At 43.0% G+C, this 26,506-nt stretch overlaps 1 protein-coding gene across 1 annotated transcript in view; it reads right to left on the reverse strand.

The window, feature by feature from the left end:
* Positions 1–8,301: 8,301 nt before the first annotated feature.
* Positions 8,302–26,506, reverse strand: part of EXOC4 (exocyst complex component 4) — a 685,089-nt gene continuing 666,884 nt past the window's right edge. Inside the window, exon 18 of the mRNA XM_006216779.4 lies at positions 8,302–9,720. Coding sequence (XP_006216841.1) covers positions 9,483–9,720 — 238 coding nt within the window. The 3' untranslated portion in view covers positions 8,302–9,482. The remainder of the gene's footprint in view (positions 9,721–26,506) is intronic.

The following is a 26,506-nucleotide window of genomic DNA, read 5'->3' on the forward strand; positions in this document are numbered from 1 at the left end:
TCTGTCTTCAGATCTGACTAGAAGACGAGTCTGACCCTGCTGTCAAAATACTGCTGTGTTTGCCTTGGAGTGAACATCCCAAAAACAGTGCTGATCGGAGAGGAGGGACAGATAGTGGGGACTTGGCTGAACTCACAGAGCAGACTGAAAGATGACTTCCGTCCTTGCATGCTAAATGTCTGCAGCAAACCACCTGCTAGCCAAGTTGTGGCGAGGAGGTAGACTGTTCCTCCTTACTTCTTATGGTTGAAGGCTACTGACGTTTACCAAAGGACCCTCGCAAATAGTAACGTCAAATTGGCTTAGATCTGTGCTGCGGCCTGAATGTTTGTATTCTCCTGAAGTTTTTTTATTAAAAAAAATTTTTTTTTTGAATTTTGGGTGTTTTTAGGGGGAGAGATGATTAGGTTTATTTATTTATTTAATGGAAGTACTGGGGATTGAACTCAGGACCTCATGCAAGCTAAACACGCACTCAACCACTGAACTACACCATCCCCTCCTCCCAAAGTTTATATATTAAAATCTTAATCTCTAATGCGATGATATGGGGAGGTGGGGGTCTTTGGGATGTGCTTAGGTCATGAGGGTGGAGCCCTCATAAAGAGGATCGGTGCCCTTAAAGACAGCCCCACTGAGCTTTCCAGTTCCTTTCGCCATGTGGGGACATAGCGAGAAGGTGCCATCTATGAACCAGAAAGCGGGCCCTCACCAGACACCAAATCTGCCGGTGCCTTGATCTTGGACTTCCCAGCTTCCAGAACCATGAGAAATGAACTTCTGTTGCTTATAACTGACCCAGTCTCTGGTATTTTGTTATAACAGCCAGATGGACTAAAACAGTCAGTCCTCAATGGAGGGGTAGAAAATGGGATGAATTACTCAGATACTCTTACTTTCCTTCTGAACTCTGGGTACGGTTTGGGACAGTGTGTAACCATCCCGGGGGTCTTCTGGAGCATGACCCACACCACAACTGACTGCATCCAGAAGACATGAAAATGAAAATCCAAGAAAATGGTAACAGTTAATGAAACTGCAAAACTTAAGGATTTCTGTAACCCCTGTGAAAATACTTTAAGGTTTGCTATATCGGAGATGAGTGAATTGCAGCTCTTTAAGTACCAAAAGGCCTAGTACCTTGTGCTTTATTAGTCTCTTAAAACTGGCTGAGTTAACAGCATTTCAGTGTTATGTGTCCTTGTTTTGAAATTGCAACTTCACATCTCCTTCAAAGCCGTTAACATTTACTTCCATTGGGACATCAGAAAAATACAAGGAGCTCTGAGCTGTTGGAGAAGAGGGTAAGATAAACAGAAATAGATTTTTTTTTCTCTCAGTCTTTTTTCCTGTTTTGGTGAATGGGCCTGGGTTGTCAGAGGATAAAAATTCAGTTCTGGGGGCTGGCATTGAAGGGCACTGTGATGGAAAGCTTCCAAAGAGAAAGGGGCCAGTCCAGTGAGATGAACAGACCTCACTGAAAATGTAGAGATTTTAAGCTTTAATAACTGTTAATTACAAAAGAAAATAATTTTTTCTCTCTGTGTACTGACATCTATAGAAGACTTCTTATGAATAGTTAGGAACACTGAACTAAGACCTACGTATGTGATTCACTAATATTACAGGAGTTAAAATGAAGGTGTCAGAAAAAGCCAAAGACATAAACTAGGGGGCTCCAGGGTCACTCCTTGAGTGAACAACACATCTCTGTTGCCTCCATCTCTAGGGCCCATGTGCTGACTGAGCACCTGACGCTGGCAAAGCACCACCTCCTCCCCCTTGAGCCTCTAAATTTGGCTCCTGTTCCCATCACTTCACTCAAATAGTTTTCTTTGACATAGTAACTTCATCCTTCTTCAAAATGCCCTTGATCTTTCCGTTCCCCTCATCATGGTCAGTCTCTGTTATGTACATTAGTTAGGACAGGCAAGGCTATGCTGTAGTAACAAACAGCCCACAATTTTCAATGGCCTAAAACAACAAAGATTCATTTTATGCTTACATCATATGTCCACTGTAGGTCAGCTGGGGCTCTGCATCTTCCTCCCTCTGGGACCCACACACACTGAGCAGTCATTGTCTGGAATGTTACCGGATGTTGTGGCAGAGGGAGCAGTGAGCTCTGGAGGGTTGCAAACAGGTAATTAAAAGCTTTGGCTGGGAAGTGATACATCTGTATTCATAATTCATTGGCCACACTAATCATACGGTCCCACGCAAACACAAAGGAGCCAGGAAATGAAATCCTACTATATTCCTGGAAAGTAGAAAGCCAGAAATATTAAGAATCTGATTAAAATCTCAGACTTTTATTTCACAGACTACACTAACAAGCCATCCCTCCAAATGCTGCATACATGTAATCCCAGGAGATTCAAAAGTCCCATGTATCCACTGACTCCCAGCAAGGTTTAGAACAAATAATTAAAGGAAGACCACTATGCTGGGCCTCCTCCCTCACTAATTTTCCCTCTCGACTAGCTTTCCTAACCGTACTCTGCCAATCCTTCTTCTGAGTTATCTTTCTTGCTTAGTTTTTTCTTCTTTATTTGAACTGTAGGGTTTGTCAAAATGTACTCCTTCATCTCTAGTACCCCCCACCCTATCCCAAGCTCTACACTTTCTTCAAGACTGAAGTCCAGTTCCAACCCCTCCATTAAGCTGTATCTGGCTAACAGTAGCCTATAACCTTATTCTTTTCTCTGAATTCCTCAGCTATTTAGTCTGAACCACAGAACGGAACTTTCAGCACCGTGCTGGCTTGCAATATTCCACAGCTGATTCACATCTGTTGCCCTCTCCTTTCCATGTCTTCTTTCTTACCCCTTCACTTGGCAGCCTGATGGCGTCGGGCACATTTAGGATCCTGAATGCATGCTCCCTGGGATGAGCAGTTAGGAGACCTGGGTGCTGGCCCTGCCTGTCACTAAGTGCCCCCACTCTCTTCTCTTAGAATTCCTCGCCTGATCCTCAGAAAAGGAGATGGTTGGGACAAAAGCTCTCCAAAGTTCTATCCAGCACTTATGAATCCACAAGAGGGTGTTACTGAGGAATTACTTGTTGTCATCTCTTCACCCTAAATGAGAATCAAGATTCTCTCCCTCTGCCACCCCATGGGAGTCTTTCTGGGGATTGTCCTTGGGGCCCAGTGAGGCAGAAAAGAGGAGGGAAGATAGGGGACTCCTACAAGCAGGCTACTGTTTTGAAAGGTTTAGGCTTGGGCAAGGACCTTGGATCTCCCAGTGGTCAAAATAAGAGATTTTGGCATTTGAAAGAAAGAGGGGAGAATTGACCAGCCTGGAGTGCTGAATCCCCCAAAGCTGAGGAGAGAGACAGAGGCCCTAGATTCCATGGTGATGCCAACCAGCACCTAACTCAGCACCTTCCAGTGAGTAGGACCCTGGGTGGGGGTGACGGGGTGGGGGCATCACCTGTGGAGGCTGGACAATGAAGCCTGGGCACACCGGAGAAGACTTCCACATTCAGAGCTGTGGCACCCCAGGGCAGCTGGCATCTGGAGCAGGGGTGACAAAGTGATCAGGAGGCACCGACGACCATACTGTCTTCACAGAAGGTTCCCCTTCCCCACCCCAGGAGGAAACACACAAAGTTACTGCAGTTGGACTTTGGCCGAGAAGGGTAAGTGAGAGCTAGAGTTAGATTTGGAAAAAAGAATGTTTAGAAGTGACACTTTTCTCACCTCAGTTTCACGGAGCAGTTTGTGACTTAGAGAGCCAGGCTCTGACATTCCTCAGCAGAAGGCCATCTCATTTGTTAAGGCCTGGTCCCTAAAGGCTACTGGAACCTCCAGAGTTTAATGAGAGGCACATAACACGCTGGCAGGCAATGCGATGCAAACTCACCTATAGCCCGGAAGGAGGCAGGTTTGAGGAAGCAGACACCGAGGGCAGGTGTCCTGTGTGGGAGAGGGGGTGGAAATGCTGGAGGAACAAAATCAGGAAGCGCTGTTCAGCAGGCGGGGCCTCAGGCCTAAATCCTGGGCTCCATCCGACAACACCTAGGCCTTCACAACAGCAGGGCCTGTCAGGGTGGCTGTGTTCCTATGCCACATAAACAGAGTAGGTTTTCCAGATATTGGGTCAATGGCATATCAAAGAAACAGACAAGATACCTTTATTAGAATATTATTTATTATGTATACATAGTACTTATTATGTTCCAGGCACTGAACACCCTTCTCTTACTTTATAGAGCAACAGTGTTGGACTGAGCTATTATTATTACTTCACAGATGAAGAAACTGAGGCTTAGGGTGTTTGGTAACTTGTACAACAGCAAACCACTTGTAAAAGGCCGAAGTGACATTCTGAGCCAAGGCAGAGCATATTCTAAAACCTGAGCATTAAGCCCCCTTGGCCGAGGTGTGGGTCCCTTCTGGGGCTCCAGCTGGCTGAGCTCAGCCCCTGTGCCGAAGGGCTTTGTTTCCAAGAATTATGCTGATGTGCTGGCCACGGGGGGTGGGTGGGGGGGTGGGGCCTCAGGCAGTAGGGGGCTGAGGCGGAGCAGAGGAGAAAGGCAGGTAGCCCCAAATTCAGTTCGGGAATGGCTCCCTCTGGGGGCCACAGGAGAGGACAAAGCAAATGGAGGTGTCAAACTACCAGAGAATGTCACTTGGAACTCCAATGGCTGTGTGAGGGACTCTCCCTTTGCCACACAGGATGAGAAGTTTGGCCCAGGACAGAGAACAGAGAAGGTTCCAAAAATGAACCCAGGTGTCAGCATCGGCCTGGGGTCCGGTCCTTCATCTGAGCCTTAGTTTCCTGTGGAAAGTAGGGATGCTCATAGTACCTGTCTCATAGGATTTCTGTGAGGATTAAATGGAAGTTTATGGTAGCGTTTAGCACAGCATCTGACACACGTTCAGTGTTCAGCAAATGGCATCTATAATAATGTAATAGCAATCATAAAACAGAAACCAGGTACCAAGGGGTCCCTGCTCTGTCACAGTAAATAAATTCTTGTGCAAGAAAACTTAGCCTGGTAGGTAACTAAATAAGTTTGGGAAGAGGAGAGTGCCAATTTTTCTCCTCCTAGAGTATCTATTTGCAAAGTCAGCAGGAATCTGAGGCCACATTTCTAAATGAGATTGAATATAACAACTATGCTCACCTGACAGCACCTTTCCCCCCCGCCATTGTACGTACATAAATATATACGTTAAAAAAATACACGTGCAGCTCTTACAGGTCATTGCATTCTCGGGTTCCCAGGGACTCCTGCTCCAGGTGTGTGAATGACCCAGTGATATTTTTAATTACAGGCGTAAGTCTCTGGCCCAGGTACGCACCTCAGACCTGTCACACTGTGTCACACTCACACCTAGCTCCATTAGCAGAAATGCTTCTCTGGGGTTTGCAGCTTAATTCACTTTTAAAGATATTTCCAGCTTAATTCCAGGGCCTTTTGCATCTCATCACACGCTTGCTAATTAGCTCTATCTCATTACACCCCAGCCCAGTTGGAATAGGATTAGTTGTTTTCAGGTGTAAACCCGTGGTGCGCCTCCTATTACACCTCTTCAAAATTCCAGGCAGGCCTTCTGCCTCAGCCGAATTAGGACAACCACTTCCAGCTGTGTACACTTCATTACAACTTCCAATTCAGGAAGAATCTCTGCTGCATTTCACATCTGGTCATATGCCTATTAATTATGCACTTCTTAGAACAACTGTGCCTAATTAGGACGGAGTCGAGACCTTTGCTGAGCCCAGTCATCCTTTGTTTTCTTGTTCTCAGTACCTCATTACCCTCCCTCCAAATTATGTCCAATTTGTTTTACATCCTTGCCACATTAAGACAATTGCTCTCAGGTGTGTGTATTATCGCACACACACACACACACACACACACACGTACGCACATAATGCTTTTCAAGCAAAATTTTGTTAATCAGGACGCTCCTTGTTTGCACATCCTGCTAGAATGACAGCCATTTTGCTGGTCTTTTCATCAGATTTGCCTCCGATGGAGTGAAGTCAAGCTTGGGCTTGTCGAACCCTGGGTTCCCTCTGGCGTTTCCTGTGAGATTTCTGTGCCCTGGTTCTGGGGAGGCAGCCACAGCCACGTCTCAGAGCAAGAATCCTGGACATAATGGCCTTGGTACATTCATGGAACCTGTGAGGCAGGAGTCTATTTCCATCAACAAACGGTCAAGGGTGAACTTCCCAGCTCTTTGCTAGTTAAGGAGGGAACAGTGAGATACAGTCTTGGGCTTCCAAAAGGGCAAAGCTCAGAAGAGGGTAGCAGGGCGTTGGGCTGAAGATGTCAGTCCTCCACCCTATCAGATGTCTTCCTAAATGAAAGGGTAGCCTTGGGCAATATGGACTCTGGGGAGGGCAAGATCTGAGCAGAAGTTGTATGACTCTTCATCAGACGAGAAGTACACGCTCCGTGTCCCACAAGGGGCTGTCTCTTTTGCTTACCGTTGTATGAATCTGGATCAGGATTTGTTACTGCTGTAACAGGCAATTAGATCTTTTGGACTGACTGAACGCACGCCTTAGGGCTAAGACATTCACGGATATGACTTGACAGTAATAATGATTAGGCTTTGGTTGCCAATTCAACTTGGCTGAATTTGAGATTTTCTTCTCAAGCTATTTGAAACATAAATTAATGCCTGTCTGGCTAAGAAAACATTCAGGCAAGAATGAGGTCTTGGAGAGGAGCAGGAGCTCCTGTGACTGAGGTCACTCTGCGGAGGGCAGTAATTCCAGGTGGACGGCCCCTCGCCACGTTCTGCAAGACTGACTGTCTCAAGGGTATGGGCTGTGGGAACTTAGGCCTGGTCCTACCACTGACTTTAAGCTGCCTTGCTTGCTTGTCTTTCACAGTTTGGAAGCAGGGGCCCTCTTTGGCCAAGGGCTACCTGAGGAACGTGTATCTTTGTTCATTATCTAATCAGCAGAGATGTAATCATATGTGAGAGGGGGAAAGTTCTACTTGGGCAATAAGATGAAAAAATCCATTGTGAAGCAGGAATAACAACACTGTACTAGGATGAAAAGTCCCTGAGAGAAACTGTATCCAGAGCACAGGTGAAAATGAGTGCTTGCGGGGAGAACGACACAATATCATCCAGAGTACTGCTTATAAACTAAGAGGTGTAATGACAAGTGATAATACAATAATCAAAAGTAACAAAACAGTGAAGAAGAAACCACCATCAGTAGTTCTGAGAACACAATTTGCCAAAATATATCAAGAGCTGGAGCCAATCTGAATTCAATTCCTTCTTTAAGGAATCTAGTCTAAGGAAGGCTAAGTTGAGACTCCTTTACTGTTTATTTTCCAGTCCCTTGGGTATGGAAGGAAAGAAAGTATTCACGACATGGCTGCATTAAGGAATGGGAGGTATTAGGTACCAAAGAGGAGGAGACAGTGACAATGAGAGAAGGCAGCTGTTCCTGGGGGCAGCTACTGCTTATGGAACTAGTTCTCTGATGTCCAGGCTGGATCTCACCTCAAAGCCCTCCTTCCTCGTGCTCACGTCTCCTGCCCACCTCAGGATCGGTCCTCGTGAGCCTTCTCCATGCTGACAGTGCTGACAGTAATGTAGGCAGCATGCCACATGCGTCCACTCTCTGTCGCTTTGTAGAAGAACAAGATAGCAATTTGCTTTGTTTTAGTGCTCTTTCTGGGGAGGCCTATTTGATTGGCATTTTAGCTGCAGCAGCACATTTAGGGAGTGGTCTTCATGGCTAGAGTGAACTCTTGTGGCTACCTACCAGCAGGCATGTTTGTTGGAGCTCGTGAGTGATTTCCAGTCATGGCTGTGAACAGCAAAAAAGCAGTCCCACAAAACATCCCCAGAGTAGCACGGCAACATGTGGAAATCTCCACTGTGCCCTAAATGACGGTCGGTTCTGAGGTGGCTGTGCCCTGCTCATCCGCATCCACTTGCCCATCCACCATTGACTTCTAGTGATGTTGTGTATTTTCCCATGATTGTCTCCACATAGATTCATCTTCTTTCCAAATGGTCCTCTGAAGTTACAGATTTATAACATCCTTTCCCGAGTCCCGTGGAAGACAGGACCATCCTCCAACTGCCTGCTGAATTCCCTTCACAGCTGCCCCTCTGGCCTGGTTTCCGACTGAGCCCTGCACACACATCTCTTAAGGTTCTGGTTGGCATCCAGCTCCCATATGCCTTCGGGGTGGGTAATAAGGGTGTCCTCATTATCTAGCATCCGCCCACATGCCTGGCAGCCCTGGGCACATCCTGGGCTCTCACGGAATGTTGCTGAATAAAAACAAGAAAGACAACACACAATGTTTCAGGTTCTTGAAATATTTTTTAATTTTCTGCTTTCTCTACCAAGACCAAAGTTGTATAGACAGGTATACTATTTGGGACCCTTAGGGCGTGAGGTATCACCTCATGTGGTCCAAGTCCTTCCAGCTCTCCTTTCCACGTGTTTTCAAGCCGTGTTTCAGACAGTGCATTGCTTTCTTCTGTGACACGTCAACCACAGGCAGCAAGAGCACTTGGAGACGTGGGCAGGCGCAGTGTACTAGACACTGTGAGCTCCTACACCAGCTGGGAGCACTTTGGAAATGGCCACAGCAGATGCGTGCACAGAGGAGGAACATCATGGCTGTTCCAGCTTCCTGGTACCTCAGCTGGGTTACCTTCTAAGGTGAGAAAGACCTAAGGGCTCATAAAGAGAGCGAGCATTTAAGAATCTTCCACATCCAGACAATGTTTCAAGTGAGATTCAAAGTTCTCTAACCATCATTTTATCTTGGAGGGTGGAGGAGAAATATCCAGAAGATGGTTGAATCACCTTTCATTCTTCCATTTTTGTCACTAATTTGACAGTTCTTGGTTTAGATGCAACAGAAATAAAAACAAAAAAGGCATCAACCAACCTATAACTTGTGTCTGGGCTACTGCATACAAAACTCTCCTAAGGACTGAGATAAAAGGAGTTTTCCCGTGAAGCTCTGAAGAGGTCCTGTTTTGGTTTGGGAAATTTGTTGAAAACTGCAACCAGCTGGGAAGCCGTTGACATCGAATTGTAAACTGACAAGGGCAAGAGAACAGAAATTCTACTGTTTATGTACTAGAACCCTATTAAGCGGTTTTAGGAAGGGACTAAAACTTAAGTAACAATCTACTTTCCAAAGATTGCTGGGCATTAGTAATTCGTGCATTTTTTTCAGAGTCCAATTTGACACAACCTTCCTCCCCATCCCACCCTAGACCCTCTGGAATTGACAGCATTAAAATAAATGTTAAATCAGAGCATTCTGTACTGCAAACTCCCTTTAGAGTTTATATGAAAAGCCAAAGCTGAAGAGAAAAAGATCCTTACACCTTCTCTCCACTCAAGAATCAGCGTAGAGAAAACTAAATCAGCTCAGAATATACCAGACAACACACCCAAGGGAGGAATATGATGAAGGAAACAAAGATGACCACTCCCCCCTCCCCCACCCTGCCATGCACCCAGTTAAACTGTAGTTATTTTCTTATCCTTGGTGGCCTGCTTGATGGCAGCCTGCTCGCAGATGATCTCCTTGAGCCGCTGCAGCCTCATGTTCTGGGTGGTCTGGTCTCCCACCCCCGTCTGGCTGCGGTGCAGCAGGGTCAGGGCGTGGATGTACTCCAGCTCCGTGTACTTCACGCCCTGGTCCACCACCAGGTTCAGGAGCTCATCGGCCGTGTTGTACAGCATCTCGTAGTACTGCCTGAGAAAGCAAGACACAACTCTGCTCAGTGTCTCCACTGTCAGCCACCTATGCGGTCTTAGGCGTAATGGAGGTGCTGTTTATAAATTACTTTACCTATTCAGTAAACACTTATTGATCGCTAGACATCGTTCGAGGCCCTGTGAGGATAATGGAGGACAAGATTCCTGGAGCTCACTTCTTGAGAAAGTCTAAATGGAGACCTCTTGTAGTTCAGGGTCTCAGTTCACTTAAGACTTTCTCCTCAGGAGATCAAAAGAAAGAACAGGTTGGGGTACAGAAGCAAGAGAGAGAGAAAGAACCAGCCGGCAGGCATTGTGAATCATTTCTGTACCATTCAATCCCTCATTTGTTCCTCATTCATTGGAGGCCCTGTGAAATACGTGGTTTTTCCCATAAAGTGGGATAATAACAGTACCTCATAGGGTTATGGTACCTCTTAGGGTTACTGGAAGAATTAATTAATCCATATAAAGTACTTAGAACAGTGCCTGACACAATTCTATGCACTTCATAAATATTAACCATTATTATTGAAAATATATTCATAATAATGCATTAATAGTAATGTAATAATAGTAACAGTAGCACATAAAGATGAGCAAGATAGCTCCTTTCCTCAAACAGCTCAGAGACAAGTAGGAAAGGGAATGAAAAGCAGAGAAATATTGATTGTGTCTCTGATGGCTAAGTTCATTTCCATGTACTGTGTCGTCGAACCCTTTCTGCACCTAGGGAGCTATTACACCCTCTTCTCAGATAAGGAAACTGAAGCACAGGGCAGTTAGAGGACTTGCCCAATGTCACAAAGAAATTGAGTGGCTGGGCCAAGGTACTGACTCGGAGTCCAGTATTTTTCATGGACACAGACAAGAACATTCCATTTGCTGTGAGGGAGGCATCAATGCTGTGAATTAGAGCAGAGGAAGGAGAGATCACACCATGTTGAAGGGAAGGCGAAGGATCAAGGAAGACTTCATACGGGGTAGGATACTGGCAGGCAGGGCTTCTGGGAAGGAAATTCTAGATTAAAGGAAAAGAAAAGAGATGAGCAAAGAAAAGAGGGAAGAGTAGTCTGGTCAGCCCAGGGAGTAGAGCTGAATAGGGCAGAGTCACGGGAAAAGGCACTTAGAGCCAGAGGGAGAGTCTGACATCGGGCTAGTTTCATCAATAAAGAACTTCAGGCCCAGTTAGGTCAATAAAGCACCCCCAACCCTGGGGACCCAGGTTCTGTTGAGGACAGAGGCAGCATTCCAAGCTGTGCTTCTGGAAGATTAATGTGACAGCACTCTGCAGGATGGTCTGGGAGGGGACCAGGTACAATAGCAAAAAGGAAGGGACTTGAGAGCCATTTGGCTCAAGGCCACTGGCACAGGTGATGGAGAAAAACGTAGTGCATGTCAGAGAAACATTCATTAGAGTGAATCTTCAGTGCAGAGAGAAGATGAAGGGGGAGTCAGGGAGGGAGAAGGCTGCCACTAGCCAGTCCTAAGCCCAGCATCATGCCACCTCCATCCCTCACTGAGTCTACTGGATTCTGAGGCTATGTGCCAAACAGCTACTACAGGTGACCTGCGACGTACAGTTCAGTGCAGGCTCTGAGTCAGTGATGCCATCACAGCTGGTCAGCCAAAGGACAGAGGGAGCCTCCCCAGGAGCACGCTACTTCCTTCTCTCCTCCTCCCAGGAAAGGCAGCATTGCCATGAATGAGGGGACAAAACAAGGCAGTGGGCCCCAGGCAACTCGGGGTGAAGGGATCTTGCTGAACTATTATCAGGGCCACTCACTCAAAAAATCTTGTTCTGTTGGACTTGGGGCCTTGAGGCCTTGGATTTCTTCTTCATCAGGAACATCTTTAGGCCACCCCACGGCCTCCTCCCTGATACCAGCCCCTGTTTTGAGAAATGAGGCCCTCCATCCTTGAATTCTTTTTCCCTTAGGTACACAGTTGAGGGAGAGAGTTGTCCTTTAAGGAACTATCTAAGTACACATTTTAAAAATTGTTCAGGAGGAACACACATTTGATTTTAGATTTGCCACATGGAATACGAGAGAACTGGGGGCTCATGATCTTTCAAAGCTGGGAGGGACTTGATAGCTGCAGTTCTAGAATGGCAGCTCTCCAATGGTAGAGTTTCTGGGGAGCTTCTGAGAAGTACAGATTCCTGAGGCCCCATCCCCAGATGCTCGGAACCAGCCACCGTGCTGAGCCAGGGTCTGCCTGGTGTGGGGAAGAGTTACAGAACCATTCCCATCTCCTTAAGCCAAGGACCTAAAAGCATGAGGGAAGGAGACAGAAGTAGTAAATGTGTCCTAATACTTTTCATTGAGATTAAACCAAAATAATTGCGTGTCTTTGTATCATGATGTCGATATTTTCATTATTTATCTTAAGGAGTAACACCGAACCTATCTGACTCAATGAAATTGGTTTTCTTTTGAAAAATCTGATGAATTGTTTCCAGGGATACTGGCTGATTTTTCTACAGAGACGGCTGTTCCATGCTGGGAGCAAACAACAGAACAAAGATGCCTGGATTTCTAGTCCTGGATCTTCCAATGTGATAAGTGATAAAGGGCATGCCACTTACGTCCTTAATGTTTCAATATCCTCTGTGCAATGAAGACCTTTATAAATCTCAGAATGACACCCTGAAGTGGACTGAGAGACCAAGAGAGTCCTCAAGAGTCTCAGATGAACCGTGCCCCAGAATTACAAAGCTGAGTTATTAAACAAAATTGACAGGTAACTGATGGTGTGTTTTCTATAGTTAGGGGGGAAAAAATTCCCCATAACCACGATGATATATTAGATCATAAAGAAACATAAATATTTAAAGACAGAATGAAATTCATTCATCTTTCAGAATAGCACCCAGGAGCAAAGACTGTACTAAATCAGCGCAGCAACAGTTCTACTTAGAGGTGGAGAATGGGTGCTACGAGGCGCCCTAAGGAGAAGATAGGAAAATGCCTCAAACTGCACAATTAGAATGATCTTCCGTGATAAACACTGACACACTGAAATGAACATGTAACCCAACGCAGATAAATAATTTATCAGCACTTATTGAGGCCCCAGGAAAATGAAAGCCTGATCTTTACCAGCACAAATTAAAATAGCAGCCATGGCTTCCAGGGCACCATGCTTTATACCAGACAGCACTCTGTTGCCTCGATCGGATCAGTGAACACACATTTGATTTAGATCCGTTCTGGCTCATGATGTATGTAGAGCAAGTTTCTTCACAGCCCATGATACCCAGGGCAACTGGTAGATGTGGACCAAATATCCCATTTCAGAAACCAGAGACCCATGCCCTCCATGATGGGTGGAACATTCTGGATAAGGTGGTTCTTTCCTGTGGTTTCTCTCTCCCTTTGCTGTGTGTCTATGGGCAGAGTTCCCCAAGTGGAATGAGTGGGGGTTGGGGAGAGGCAGAGACAGAAAAGTGAAGGTGTGATGTCACACAGACTGGTCTCAGAGTCTATAACACGACCATGTTTATATTTTGTTCTGGTACAGATTACTTTCTCATATCTTCCTCATGTTTTCTTTATCCATAGACTATTCTTTCTTATTTTTTTTCTTCTTATTTTATTTTAATGATATCACACTGCAACTCCTTCTCTCCCACTGATTCTGTTTCAAAAACATTTATACCAGTAAGGATACAAAGGGTATTTTGGTAAGTTGGGCAGATCTTCTCTTCAAAGTGTAAAAATAAAGTTTCTTTACCTGTGATTGGAAAATTAGTATGTGTGATATAGAATATACAGACTACACAGAAAGATTAAGCAGAAAAAAGATTACTCACATAATCCCACCATAGAGACGTACCACATTTTGGCATTTCCTTTCAGATTTTTTTCCCTGTATGTAGTGCTCTACCAATTTCTTTCTTATAGTTGAAAATATCTAGGTTGATACACTTTTGGACACTTCGGCTGTTTCCAATTTAAAAAACTTTCTTTCCTGAGGATAGATTTCCAAAGCAGAATTAGTCAAAGGTAAGTATATTTTTTAGGACTTAGGCAATGCCTCCAAATGGCTTTTTTAAAAAGTTGTATCAATTATCTTCCTAGGGACAGCACATGACAACACCTAGTTCCTCCTGTTCTTTTAATTTACATAAAACTGAACAGGTTCTCACCTATGTATCAGTTTTTAATGTGGATATGCATATGTGTATAAACAAATTGCTGATGACTTTGCATCTTTTGAGTATTCGTGTGTTTCTTACTTCTCTTTAAGAGCTCTTTATAAGTGTTCACAGACAAGGAGCAAAGAATGTTCTAGTCTCTCATCCTTGATTCTCCCTCCCACTGTGCCATCCATACTCAGTGTAAAAGTTATCACTGTATCTCTGAAAAGTTATCACTGTATCACCATGTTCTGAAAGCAACTGGAAACAGTTTCAGGTCTCTTCTTTGGAAAGGGAGGGAAGAAAGTCTTCATAAAACCAATTATTCCCAACTAGGGCAACTCTTATTCCTGGACCTGCAGGTGGTCTATAAAGTTTGGATGGTGGGGTGTGAAAGGCAGGTGCTGACTGGGGGACTGGCTACAGTGCCTGGGGAAAGCTTGGCCAGCTTCCTCCCTCTCTATTGGGTAGGGTTTGGAGACCTAGATCCTCAAATGGAAGCTGTATTTTCCACAGACACACAGCCATGTCTCATGTTTCAGAGTCTATCTTGATTGTAGCAATATTAACAATAATGTCTAACTTTTAGGTTCATTAACATACTGAACCTTTTGAAGTAAGTACTGCAATTACCCACATTTTACAGATGAACAAACTGAACTTTGGAAAGTGTGAGTGATCTGTCTGAGGCCTTGCTCCAAAGCCACCATAATACTGAAGTATTTGAAACTGTGAAAAGCAAAAGTACTAATTGCAAAGGGTACTTGTCTAGCTAAATCATTTTCAGCCATGATTTAGGAAATATGAATTAAATAAAATTCACATACTAAATCAACTCTCTGCCTTCCATTGAAATGGAATGAGCCAGTACCGTGGCAATTCAAAATTCATTTATACACTTGGCAGTAATACTTGAATCACACTAGGTTTGATCTGGGAATCCAGAGCTCTAAAGCAGATACTGAAGTCATGTTGTATCTTCAGCATTCAAGAGTTATAGGAAAGACTTTGGGCTTTTTCATTCTGTCTCTTTATTTCTCCCCTTTTGCCCCTCTAATCTGGTAATGACAAGGTAACCTTTCTTTCCAAAAGTTGGCTGCCCTCCTGATTCATTACTTCCTAGAGGAAAGGGGATAATTAAGTAATTTCACTATGAAGACTTTCTCATCTAGTCCTTCCTGAGATAACGGTAGTATTACTGTCAACAAGAGAATTGGGCTCTGAAGCTGACTTCTTAAATGTAAGTTTCAAAGGAAGAACAATTTACCTGATTATAATTTAGTATTGACGGTAGCTCCCCCAATTCTTTTCAGCCAATAGTTGCAGCATTATGAGCAATTTAATAAAAACTCAGTAGTAGACGGGTCACTAGATTGTCAGGTAAGACATTCAACTCCTGTTTTCTCTGTACACTCAATGGTATATATGGTAATAAGCAGGAAATGGAAAGAGAAAAGAAAGGAACTGAATAATCCATAAACTAGGTAATCATCCCATAAATAATTGAGAGGTAGTTATAGCAGAGAGACGTAGAGAAGTAAATACTCAAGAGATCAACTTAGCTTGGATTCTGGTTAAGTCTATCATTCCCTCCCTAACTAGCTGTGACCTTGGGCAGCTACTATCAGCTCTTCAACCCCCTGCTTCCCATAGGAGAGAAAAATAGGTTATCGCACGTGCTACGTAAGCATGGGCATTTTTTGAATTTTAAAACATTTACAGCATCCTCTGCTTGGTCCTTTAAAATCCTGGGCTTCCACCAGAATTAGCTGATGCTGATTTTCCCTAAGTCACAAGATGCAGTAGTGATCAATTCGAAAACATCCTGAACAAGTGTAAACTTAGCTCAGATGTTCTTTCCAGACCAGTACGAAAATGGATGCTAATTCTGTGTGCCAGAAGAATAAACTACTTTATTAAAAAAAAATACAACATAATTGCTCTCATTTGTCTCCCCCTTCAAAGAGCTTAAGAGTTTATTACAGACATGATTGAAAATTCTCATTTGAAAGAGTTGTAGTTATTTGCATTTCAGGGGTGAGAAAAGTACGATAGAGAAAAGCTAAAGAATTTGCATTTAGTGGCAAAATTAGATTTGTAGTCTATATTAGGATAGCTATTAACACTCTTTACAACAAATTGTGCAGTTTTGGTCCAGGACAATCCAGAAGAGAAGTAGAGAATGGTCTTTAGAGAAAAAAACAAAAAACAGTGCAGAAATTCCCTCAGCTGGTGGCAGCAGAAAACCATTCAAGAGGCAAAGAGAGTTCGGAGTCTGCTGCTGTAGGCTTGCAGTGGCTTTCATGAGTCGTCCATGTACATTTTCGTTATGTGACGTGGCACACACACCACTGCCTCCATTGTGGCACTGTGCTTAAACGGCTGTCAACTACTGGCCTACTTCTGATCACCACCAGGCTTCAGCAGTCCTGGGGGGCTGGGGCAGGGTGGCTCTTCCAGGGAGATGTTAAAATGTAAAAAGTCAGCTGCATTCATTCCCCTCAGGAACACATCCTAATATTTTTGATAGCAGTGGCCAAAGCCTTGCTTTATTTCTCTTCAGAAAATACAACCACAAAAAGGAATTCCTTTGAGATGCAGCACTTGTGAGAGGATGACCCTCTCCCAAGCTCAGTGACAGTCGCGGAAATGGGAAGAAAAATGGCTTTTCATTCCCTTTGCTAGACATTTTGCTCCCCACCTTCAGAACACAGTCTACATTTATAAATCTCTATGGTTAAAACTTCCTCCTCAACAACTTAAGGATTCATATGTCTCTCTCTGCTACATCAGATAATGTTTGAAATTAAGTTTTCTAATACAGGGCTAGAGGAAGCTCTGCATTTTAAATTCAGTACAATTAAAACTGTGTCTCTTTGGTCTGGCACTGCCTTTGGTCAAACCCAATTTGTATGAATAATTATTCAGTCCATTAAGAAGTCTGCTCAACACCTTCTCCCATTTTGAAGGTTTTAATAAATATTGATCAGGCACATTTCTGTTTGCACTTGCCAAAGCAATTCTGATGGGTTCATCTTCTGATGTTATCAAATAATGAAATATGAAAGAGTGAACAGAATTACCCTCTTGTTCTGTGATTTTTTATTTAGGTCCTTCATTTTACTTTCATAATTGTGTTTGACTCAGACTCCTGTAAATGTTCTTTTGATTTTCAAAAGGTGAGTCCAGGTTAAGGAGAGCCATGCTGTGCTGGACATCACTTGGGAGAGTCTCTCCCATTAAAAAAAAATTATTGAATATCGCTTTCAAGAGTCTTTTCAATTAAAAAATAATTTATCTAATATCGGTTGATAAAGGTTGATAAAACCTTAGTTTGATAAAAGCACCTAGTACCATGCACTTTGGTGGCCTCAACACTACAAATTGTTTACCAATCAGCACCAGGCCTTTATATTGCACACTGTCTATATTTCTCAGATTAGCAATGTGGGAAACAACTGCTAAGATATGCCGAATAAAAATAATTCAAAGGCCCTATAGCTTTTTCAGTTTTAAGTAATGAAATGGAATTATCAACTTTTCAGTAAATAATGTAAAGGATTTCTTCCAATGAAAACCTGGTATTATTATCACTAATGCTTAGGAAGCTCTAATAACATGTTAAATGCTAATATAACATATAGAGGTACAGTCCTTGGCTTCCAGAAGGTTCTTTTAATCTACACTTAAAAGAAAAAAAGTCCAACTCAGGCCCAAATCAAAGGTCTCTCAAACTCAATAAACCAATGGTTTAATTTAAAGTAAAATAAATCCTGGGTTTGCTAGCCAGCCTGCCTGCTAATTCTGCAACTCTTTTTTGGTACATGAGAAAGAAGAGATGAAAGGCTGAGACAAGGCGCAGAAACCAAGGTTACGGCGTCGAGTTGCTATCAGAGTTAGTGACGGGACGGAGAAGTGACGGGCAACACGTGTTGGGTTTCTGTATTTATAATACAGGGCTTCTTCTCTACCTGTACTGTCTGGGGAGAAAGGTCAGTGAGGACAGGCATGGACTGCACGGCTTTGATGAGAGAACACGCCCATTAGAATATTATGCTAATGAGACCAGGATAATGGATGGATGCTGGTAGATGCCAGTCAGTTGTATTCTTTAGCTCCTGACTCCACCTCTAGCCAGCTATCTCACAAGTGTGTTAAGACAAAAACTGGGTAAGACTGAATGGCTACTTCACTGCAAGCGGTTATTACTGCTGGGGGCTTAAGATGCAAAGATTGCTATTCAGCCAGCAGTTGGCTGAGTTACTCAAACCCTGACTCCCCCGATCCCAGTTTTGGGGACCCTAATATGCTTCTCAATAATGTTATAGGAAGTTTCTGTACTTTGCCAAGACAAAAGACTGCACCATTTAGGACTGAAGGGCTAGAAAGAAAACTGGTTTTGGCAGAGGAACCAAAAAATTCAGGGGATTATTTGAAAAGTATGAGCATATGCAAATCAGTAGGTCCCAACGGCAAACACTCAGGGGTGTATTTGCTAAACCCTTAGGTTATTTATGAAAGAGAGAAAGACTAAGTAAACCAAAGCTACAGAATGGGCCATCTGAGATTCAAGGGCATGTGACTCAGAACGGATGTCAATTAGGAAAATAACAGACTAAATCAGAAGGAGCTAATGGAAACATGTACAATATCCAGCAGGGTTTAATTAAAGACTCAAGTATTCTGACAAACATGATGGATAGCTTTGGACAGCAGTATGAATTTGGTGGATGTAAAGACCACTGTGGCTGAATATATATTTGGATGTCAATGAACCATTTTATACAGTGCCTCTAAAAAAATATAACTAACAAAATGAATTTATTCTGAATGGCTACCCCTGATAGGACACAGGCTGAAAAGCAAACAAAGGGTAATGATGAAACAAATCAAATTCAGAAGAGAAAGCACCCAGTGAATGCTAAGGACACTGCCTTATAACGATCTCACCTAATACTTTAATTAATGTGCAAGAACATACAAAGAGTGCTGAAAAGGTCGAATGTTACGAAATGGAGAAAGGTCGGGAACAGCAACCAAGTAACAGAAATAACGTAAAGGGCGTCAGAGAATTTAGAATTATGGGCGGCAAATAATGAAGTGAGACTTATCTTAGAAAAACCCAAGTGAATTTGTCTGGAAGAAATTTTAACCTCCTATATTCAATAGTTGGGAGATGAGCACTGGAAAACTTGTTCCATGAGGGTATGGGGGTAGGGTGGTAAGGGTATAGAACCAGGGCATTTTCTTACTTCCTATTAAAAAAGTACCAGTTACAGGGCAAGGAGGTGATGATAATCCTGGCCTCTGTTGCACTTCATAGTTCTGTATTGCTTTCTATCATAAGCCAATTGAAATAAAATCAGAAAAGAGCACCAAATGGTATTAACGGGACAGAAGGCTGGAGGAAAATAGAAGATTAAAAGAGATCCAGTCCAATTTTTGCTCAAATGTCAGCTCACCAATAAGTGAGGCTTTCCCTGACCACCTTAACTAAAATGATTACTTGTCCGATCCTCAACAAGCTTTGTCCTTCTACTGAGCTTTTCTTTTCTTTTTAGCTCTCATCCCCATCAAAAATATGTATTTCCAAAATATATTTTAATATATATTTTATATATTTTAAAATATATATGTGTGTATACACACACACACATATATACAATTAGAGACACAGCATAACACAGTGGTTAAGATCATGGACTCAGGAATCAGGGGCCTGCGTTCGAATCTTAATTCTGCCTCTTACTATTTGTAGGTTCTTGGGCAATTTATCTCTCTGTGCCTTATTTTCTTCATCTAAGAAAAGGAAAAAGTAAATGGGGTTGTCACAAGGATCAAATAATGAAGAAGAGTGGTTGGAACAGAGTAAATGTTGTATAAGGATTTATTAGGTAAATAAACATTTGCTTCCCGGCCTAGAGTGCAGGCTCTATGTGAATGTGAGAGCACGCTGGATTCTGTACCATTCCTTGTATCCCGTGGGCTGAGAACAGAGCATCTAGTGAGTGGTCAATAAATGAAGAGGAATGAATGAATGAATGAGTAAGAGAGCCGACAATTAGTAAACTTCACTAAGAGCACAAGGTAAAAGCAGTCAATGATTCTCTGACTCTGGGAGGGGAGGAACCAGGAATAAAAGAGTGGCTCTGAGTAAAAGGCTAAGGGGTGTTCTGATGGAATTCTGATGTGGATGTTTGGGAAAACCGGTTACAAATGCAAAAGGGGAGGAGGGCCCAGAGGGAAAAAAAAATCTGTTTTGGCTAATGAGCTGCAGTCTTCCCCAACTTTGCTTTCATTCTCTGGCAAAATTACACATGATTCTAACAATTCTCGCATTTTTTACTTAATCCGTTTGACATAATAAATTTCTCAGCCAGTCTGAACTTCAGTTTCTTAATTTATGCAATGGGGTAAATAATACAACATCATAGGGTAGGTTGGAGGGTGAAATTAAATGACATCATAGGACACACGCTATGTAAAAATGGTAAAAAAAAAAAGCAGCTAACTTTTACTGTACTTTGTACTGGTCATGTACATAGTATCTCCTTGGATCTTACTTCACCCATAATTGTGTGCATTATCATATCTTCCACACTGAAATTATTTTTCATAATCCTGCTTTCCACTCAATTCAAATGAGGGTTTCTTTTCTAGTCTTCTTTTTCTTCTAAGATTGGCCTTACGCCTTTGATCCTAATCTCCCGATACCTTTAAGATCCTGCTGGGGTTGGTTTGGTTTGGTTTGGAACTCTTGTTTCTAGCATTTACTCCTTTCACTGGTTCTTTCGTGTCTGTCTTCAAATATCCTAAATATCCTTATGTTTCTCATATTTTGAAAAAAAAACAAACCAAACCAAACCACAAATTCCAAGCCCTTCGTGCAGTCCTGTGTCCACTCTTTCCCTCATCTGGTTTTTCTTTCATTGTCTAAATTCTCAAAAAAAGAAAAAATCATTTGTATTTGATATCCTTCAAAGCCTCCATTTTGTCTGAAACTGTATTTAAAAAGGTCACCAATGACATCCCAGTGGACACACAGTGGCCCTTCCCCTCGACAGCTCCCATCCTGGACTCAACTCTTTGAGCCTAGTTGTTTAGGCTCTTCCCTCCGCTCCCTCAGTTCCTTCCTTCCCTTTATGGGCCCCTATTCCGTCTGCCCACTGCAGGCCTCCTCACCTCCCCCCACCCCAGTCAGATACTCACCCTTTTTCCTTCTCTGTCTGCTTCCCAATGTCTTATCTGTACATGAGATGCTCTCTCTCTCTCTCTCTTTCAAGAGGTGGTCTCTGAGTAGATCAAAGCTTCATTTTCACTGATTTGCAGACATTTCTACCAGATGCCCTTATCAGGTGGCCTCCCTAACTTGCCAATTTGGCAAGTTCCATAAAGGAACTAGAGTTTGCAAAATCTCAAAATGTCAGTCTCTGCTTTGAGTCTTCACTCTTCATTTCTTTGCCTCCTTGTCACCAGGTCTTAATCAATGCAACATCTTAAAAACTCATTTCTTCTTTCCAGTCTCACATCAGGGATCTCAGCCACTTCTCACTGGGTTATTATAATCCTCTCCTACTCAAGCCTCTCAATCACTAACTCCTCCTAGACTAAACTTCTGTGGTTATAACTGGATCAGATCACTATTCTGCGTTAAAACAACAACTTGTGACTTGTGTATTCACTAGTGTTAATAGGATAAATTTCGAACTTCTAACACTGATGTCCAAGGCCTTGGATTTGGCCCTTGTTCCATCTTTTCTGTCCACTCGATCAACCTTGCAGTTAAGCCAAACTGAGCTACCAATGTCCCTTGAACATACTTAGTACTTTTTAGCTCTGGGTTTGTGTATCTAAAGCCTAACCTTCAAGATTGCTGAAATCCCCTATCCTCTATGAAACTATCCTGAGGGTTTCTTCCTTCTCTGTTACCTACTGCATGGGTCACTCATTTACCATGTATCATTCAGAGTAGTATCTGTTTCTTAAAAAACCAAAACACAACAACTAAGGTTCTTTTTGAACTAGTGATACAATTTAAAAAGTTATCAGGGTTATCTACTTCCTACTTGTGTGAACTTGCGATAGTTATCTCTCTGGGCCTCAGTTTCCTCATCCATAAAATGATGCTGTTGACAGGACCTACCTCATAGTGTTGTCAGCAGGATTACATGCATTAACATCTGTAAAGTGCTTGGAACAGTGCCTGGCACATAACACATAAGCTTTTGTTGAATAAGGACATCAAAAGGTACAAAAGCAAATAGGGCAAAGTCTCTTTCTCACTCCTGTCTCTTTGCCGCCGAGCCTGTGTCCTTTCCTGGAGACAATCGCTGTCACAAAGTTTCCAGGGTCTCCTTCCAAATACATTTTATACATATACAAGCACAGCTGTGTGTGTGTGTGTGTGTGTGTTTGTGTATGTGCAAGCGTGTGTGCACACACACACATTTAAAGAGAAAGGGTGTTTACATGCTCTTCTGCAACTTGCTTTTTCCACTTAACAATTTATCTTGGAGATGGTTCTGTTTCAGTACATATCGACCTGCCTCTTTCTTCTTAATGGCTGCAGAGGATTCAATTATATGGATGTACCATAATACATATTTATTATCTTCTTCCAGAATGCAGCCTTCCTGATGACAAAGACTATGTCTTATGACTCCCTGTAGCATCCTTAGTGCTTATATAGTACCTTTCAAAATTCTTTTGTTTATTTGCTCAACAAATATTTAAGCATCAATTACGCACCGGGTAGTATATAGTAAGCACTGTGGATACAGAAAAGAGTAAAACACAGTCCTTGCTCTCTCGAGGTGCAGAGTCTGGTGTGACAGCGGCCATGTAATTACAGTAATGTGACAGCAGCTGTAATAAAGGTACAAGTAAGACTCTCTAAGATGACCAGCAGGAAGGGTTGTGTACTTCTAGGATCAGACAGGGGAGGCTTTGTGGAGGAGACATTAACAATGAGGCAAACATGAAGGGAAGAAAGTTCTCTTATAAGCAAGGGAGGTAGACTGTGCAAAGTAGGTGGGAAAGTAGGGAGACCATGGTATTCAGAAGGAACTACAAATGGTTTATCCCTCCTCGGAGTGGAAGGGGTGTGTGGAGGCGGGAGGAGGGACAAGAGGTTAGCAAGGTAAGCTAAGGCCATATGAAAGCAGACCTTGTGTGTCATGGCAGACACTGGACTTCCATGGGTGGCTGGAAGAAAGGGCTGAGGGGTGAGACTATTTGAAACCTGTTAGGCTTTTGTTTTGCCTAGGTTATTAAGACAAAATAATTATCATCTATTATTACCAGGATTTAATAAAAGAAGGTATTTTAATACTTCTCAAGCAGAAAACAAATAATCTCTGAGCAAAAGTCACGTCTTCATTTTGAACTCACAAACTCACTGCACTGTCATTATTTTTTTCCTTTTCTAAGGATGACGACGCTCTAGCTTCAGTTTACACTCTGGCATTTGGGAACCAAAGCTGTAGTTGATGGAGAGGAATCTGAAGACAGAGGATTTTAGAGAGATGTCAAACATGATGATGACTGTGTTTTAGAAAGACCTCTCCGGCTGCAGGTGGAGGACGGACAGTCTGAGAAGCAAGAGAGCCTTCGGGCTGTCGGGACTACCCAACTTTTCCCTGGTTTGCTCTTCAGGCCATATCAATCTTCTAGGTTTCCTCACAACTCCTGTTCCCAAGCTTGAAGCTGGACAAAATCAACCTCCAAGAGAGAAAGTGCCAATACCTCGACAGAAAAACATATCCAGGCCCTCACCTCTAGTACCATTTGTTCAGGTCACCAATGGCATGGAACTAGTCCAGTACCCTCCGGTGGACTGAGATAAGGCAGAGGGGAAAGGGAGGGCTGACAGTAAGAACAGAAGAAGGCAGAAGGGCTACCTTTCACCAGAAGGTACCTTCTGTCCCTAACTCCTCCACTGGTCTGGTTGAGGGAGCCCAGTGTGACGGAAGGAGTGTCTAAGATGCTTTTAATTATAAATACAATTATAAATTAGGAGTACATCCACTACCTTGTTTGATCTCTTGACAACCATGCACCATAGACTTAATAAGCTCCGTGTGGCAGATAAACAGAGGATCTGAGAAGAAGGTCACGTTCTTCATGAGACTGACGCTAGATCCAAACCCTGGTCCTTTGGATTTTCTACTACAGTTATAGGGGGGACTTGGGAGCACTGGTACTCGGAGCGCCATAGTACATAGCAAGAATTGGCACCAAATTCTTAGTTCAGAATTGGGATTTGAGTACCGGGAGGGTGTCTGGAGGGAAATGAGACATGGCAGGATAAAATTAACCATAGGAAAATTCATTCTTAGAGTCAGCAGAGAAAATCAGGCATTGAGGGATGAAACAGCAATTCTTTTAAACTGACCCTTTCCATATAAAAAGACTGATAGACCGCTCATCATTGCCATTCTCCCAAGTCTGTATATTTAAAAAAAAAAAGGGCCTTTTATGGGGAAAATATATATAGCATTTGCATTCTTTTTTTTAGGGAAGAAAAAAGTATCAGATCTGAAAAACCTCTCAGAAAGGGCAACGTTATGAGAGAAAGGTCTCTGAGTGCGCTTAATACCTCTATTTAAATGCTAATGCTAACCTATAGCTCTGGACCACACAGAAACCAAAGTTTTTCAAAGACCAGAAAGTGAATTTAAAATGAAAACTTAATTTCTTGAGTAAAAGATTTTTTTTTTTAATTTCTACAGGGCAGCTACCACACAGAATTTCATGAGAGGAATGTCCTTCTGATCAGGGTGAAAACCAGCTGGTGACACAGCCGGGGAGTTTAATGGCAGGGCAGGGGCTGCAAGTGGCAGTTTCCCCCTCAAAAGACTTGCCTTGGGAGCTCCACTTTTGCCACAAATGGTACCTGATTGGGGGGGGGTGATGCCCCCTCCTCCTCATTAATGGCCCATGCTGAGGGGGTGCTGGGGTTTGGAAGGAAAGCTGGAGACCAAGGCCTGGAGTCAGCTGGCCCAGAAATGCCAGGAGGACACAGAGTGCACACTGAGGGACTCCTGAGAGCTTCCGTGCTGCTTCACTTCCCACGGGAACCAACAGTAATGAAGCGGTGACGGAGGCCCAGAGCGCTGGGGACCCGACTGTTCTGAAATCAGAGTTTGGTGGAGGTGGGGAGACCCCTTGCTGCATGTGGGTGTGCAGGGAAACGAGCTCAGAAAAATAATGTTACTGGAGAGTAGGCTCTTGTCTCTCGCAAAAAAGAATTCAAGAACGAGCCATAGGAAAGTGAAAGCACGTTTATTTAGAGATACATATTCCATAGACGGAATGCGGTCCCTCTCAGAAGGGAGAGTGCCCCTAGGAGATGGACACTCCATAGTAAGGTCAAAGTCCATCCATTCAGGGAGATACCACTGCACAGGCAGAGTGCGGGCAGTCTCAGAAGGCAGGAGAGGCCCTGGGGTGTGGGGGCGGTTAGTTTTTCTGGGCTGGGTAATTTCCTATGCTAACAAGTGGAAGTATTGTTCCAACTGTTTGGGGAAGGGGTGAGGATTTCTAGGAACTGGGCCCCTTTTATGATCAGCCTGGGAACTGTGGTGCCTGAGGGTGTGTTATTAGCATGCTAATATATTACAAAGAGTGTATAATGAGGCTCAAGGTCCACTGGAAGTCAAATCTTAGATGGTTGTGACCTGCCCTTTCCCCTCCTGTCTCAATAAAAGTAAGTAAAATTAGGAAATACCCCCAGTGGGGATAATGATTAGGAAGGGGACACAAGGAGGCTTCTGGTGTGATTCTAATATTCTATACTTTTATCTGGGTGGGGGTTATATGAGTGTATTCAGTTTGTAAAAAGTAATCAAGCTGTATAGTTAAGATTTGTACAGTTTACTGTATGTATAGTCTACTTCAGTAAAAATATATTACCTTCCTTTTCCCCTTTCTGCCCTCACCAACCAAAGAAGAAAAACAGAGCTATCAACAGGCCAGGTGCTGGGGTGGGTACCTGAATTTTTAATTCAGTCTCATTTCCTAACATTAAGACAACTGCTAATTTTATGAACCTTGAAAACATTATGCCAACTAAAAGAAACTTGCCACAAGAGACCACATGTATTCCATTTATATGGTATATCCAGAACAGGTAAACAAGAAGTAGATTAGTGGTTGCCAGGGGTGGGGTTGGGGAATGAGGAGTGACTGCTAATGGGTACTGGGTTTCTTTTCAGAGTAATGAAGATGTTCTAAAATTAGCTAGTGATGACGACTGTATAATTCTATGACTATACCAAAACAAACACAGAAACAAACAAAAAAACGCCAAAACAAGTGCATTGCACACTTTAAAAGGGTTAGTGTTTACGGTATGTAAATTATACCTCAATAACGCTGTTAAAAAATGTTAATTTTATGAGCTAGAACTGGGTCTTAGCTATACAGAAGATGTCCATCCATAGCCAATGCTGTTGTAAAGACTGATCCATTAATCAACACATTTGCTGCAGTTCTGTGTTCTCCTGTGATATTTGCAGAAAAGATTCTGTAAGCTGACAGACATGGAAACATTTTCACCAGCTCACATTTTCACTAAGTGCCTCTGAAATAAACTGAAGCCATTTCTCAGGGTTCCACACTTTGGGAGGTTCTGTGACTC

The sequence above is a fragment of the Vicugna pacos genome, chromosome 7, assembly GCF_048564905.1.
Source record: "Vicugna pacos chromosome 7, VicPac4, whole genome shotgun sequence".
Taxonomy (NCBI): Eukaryota; Metazoa; Chordata; class Mammalia; order Artiodactyla; family Camelidae; genus Vicugna; species Vicugna pacos.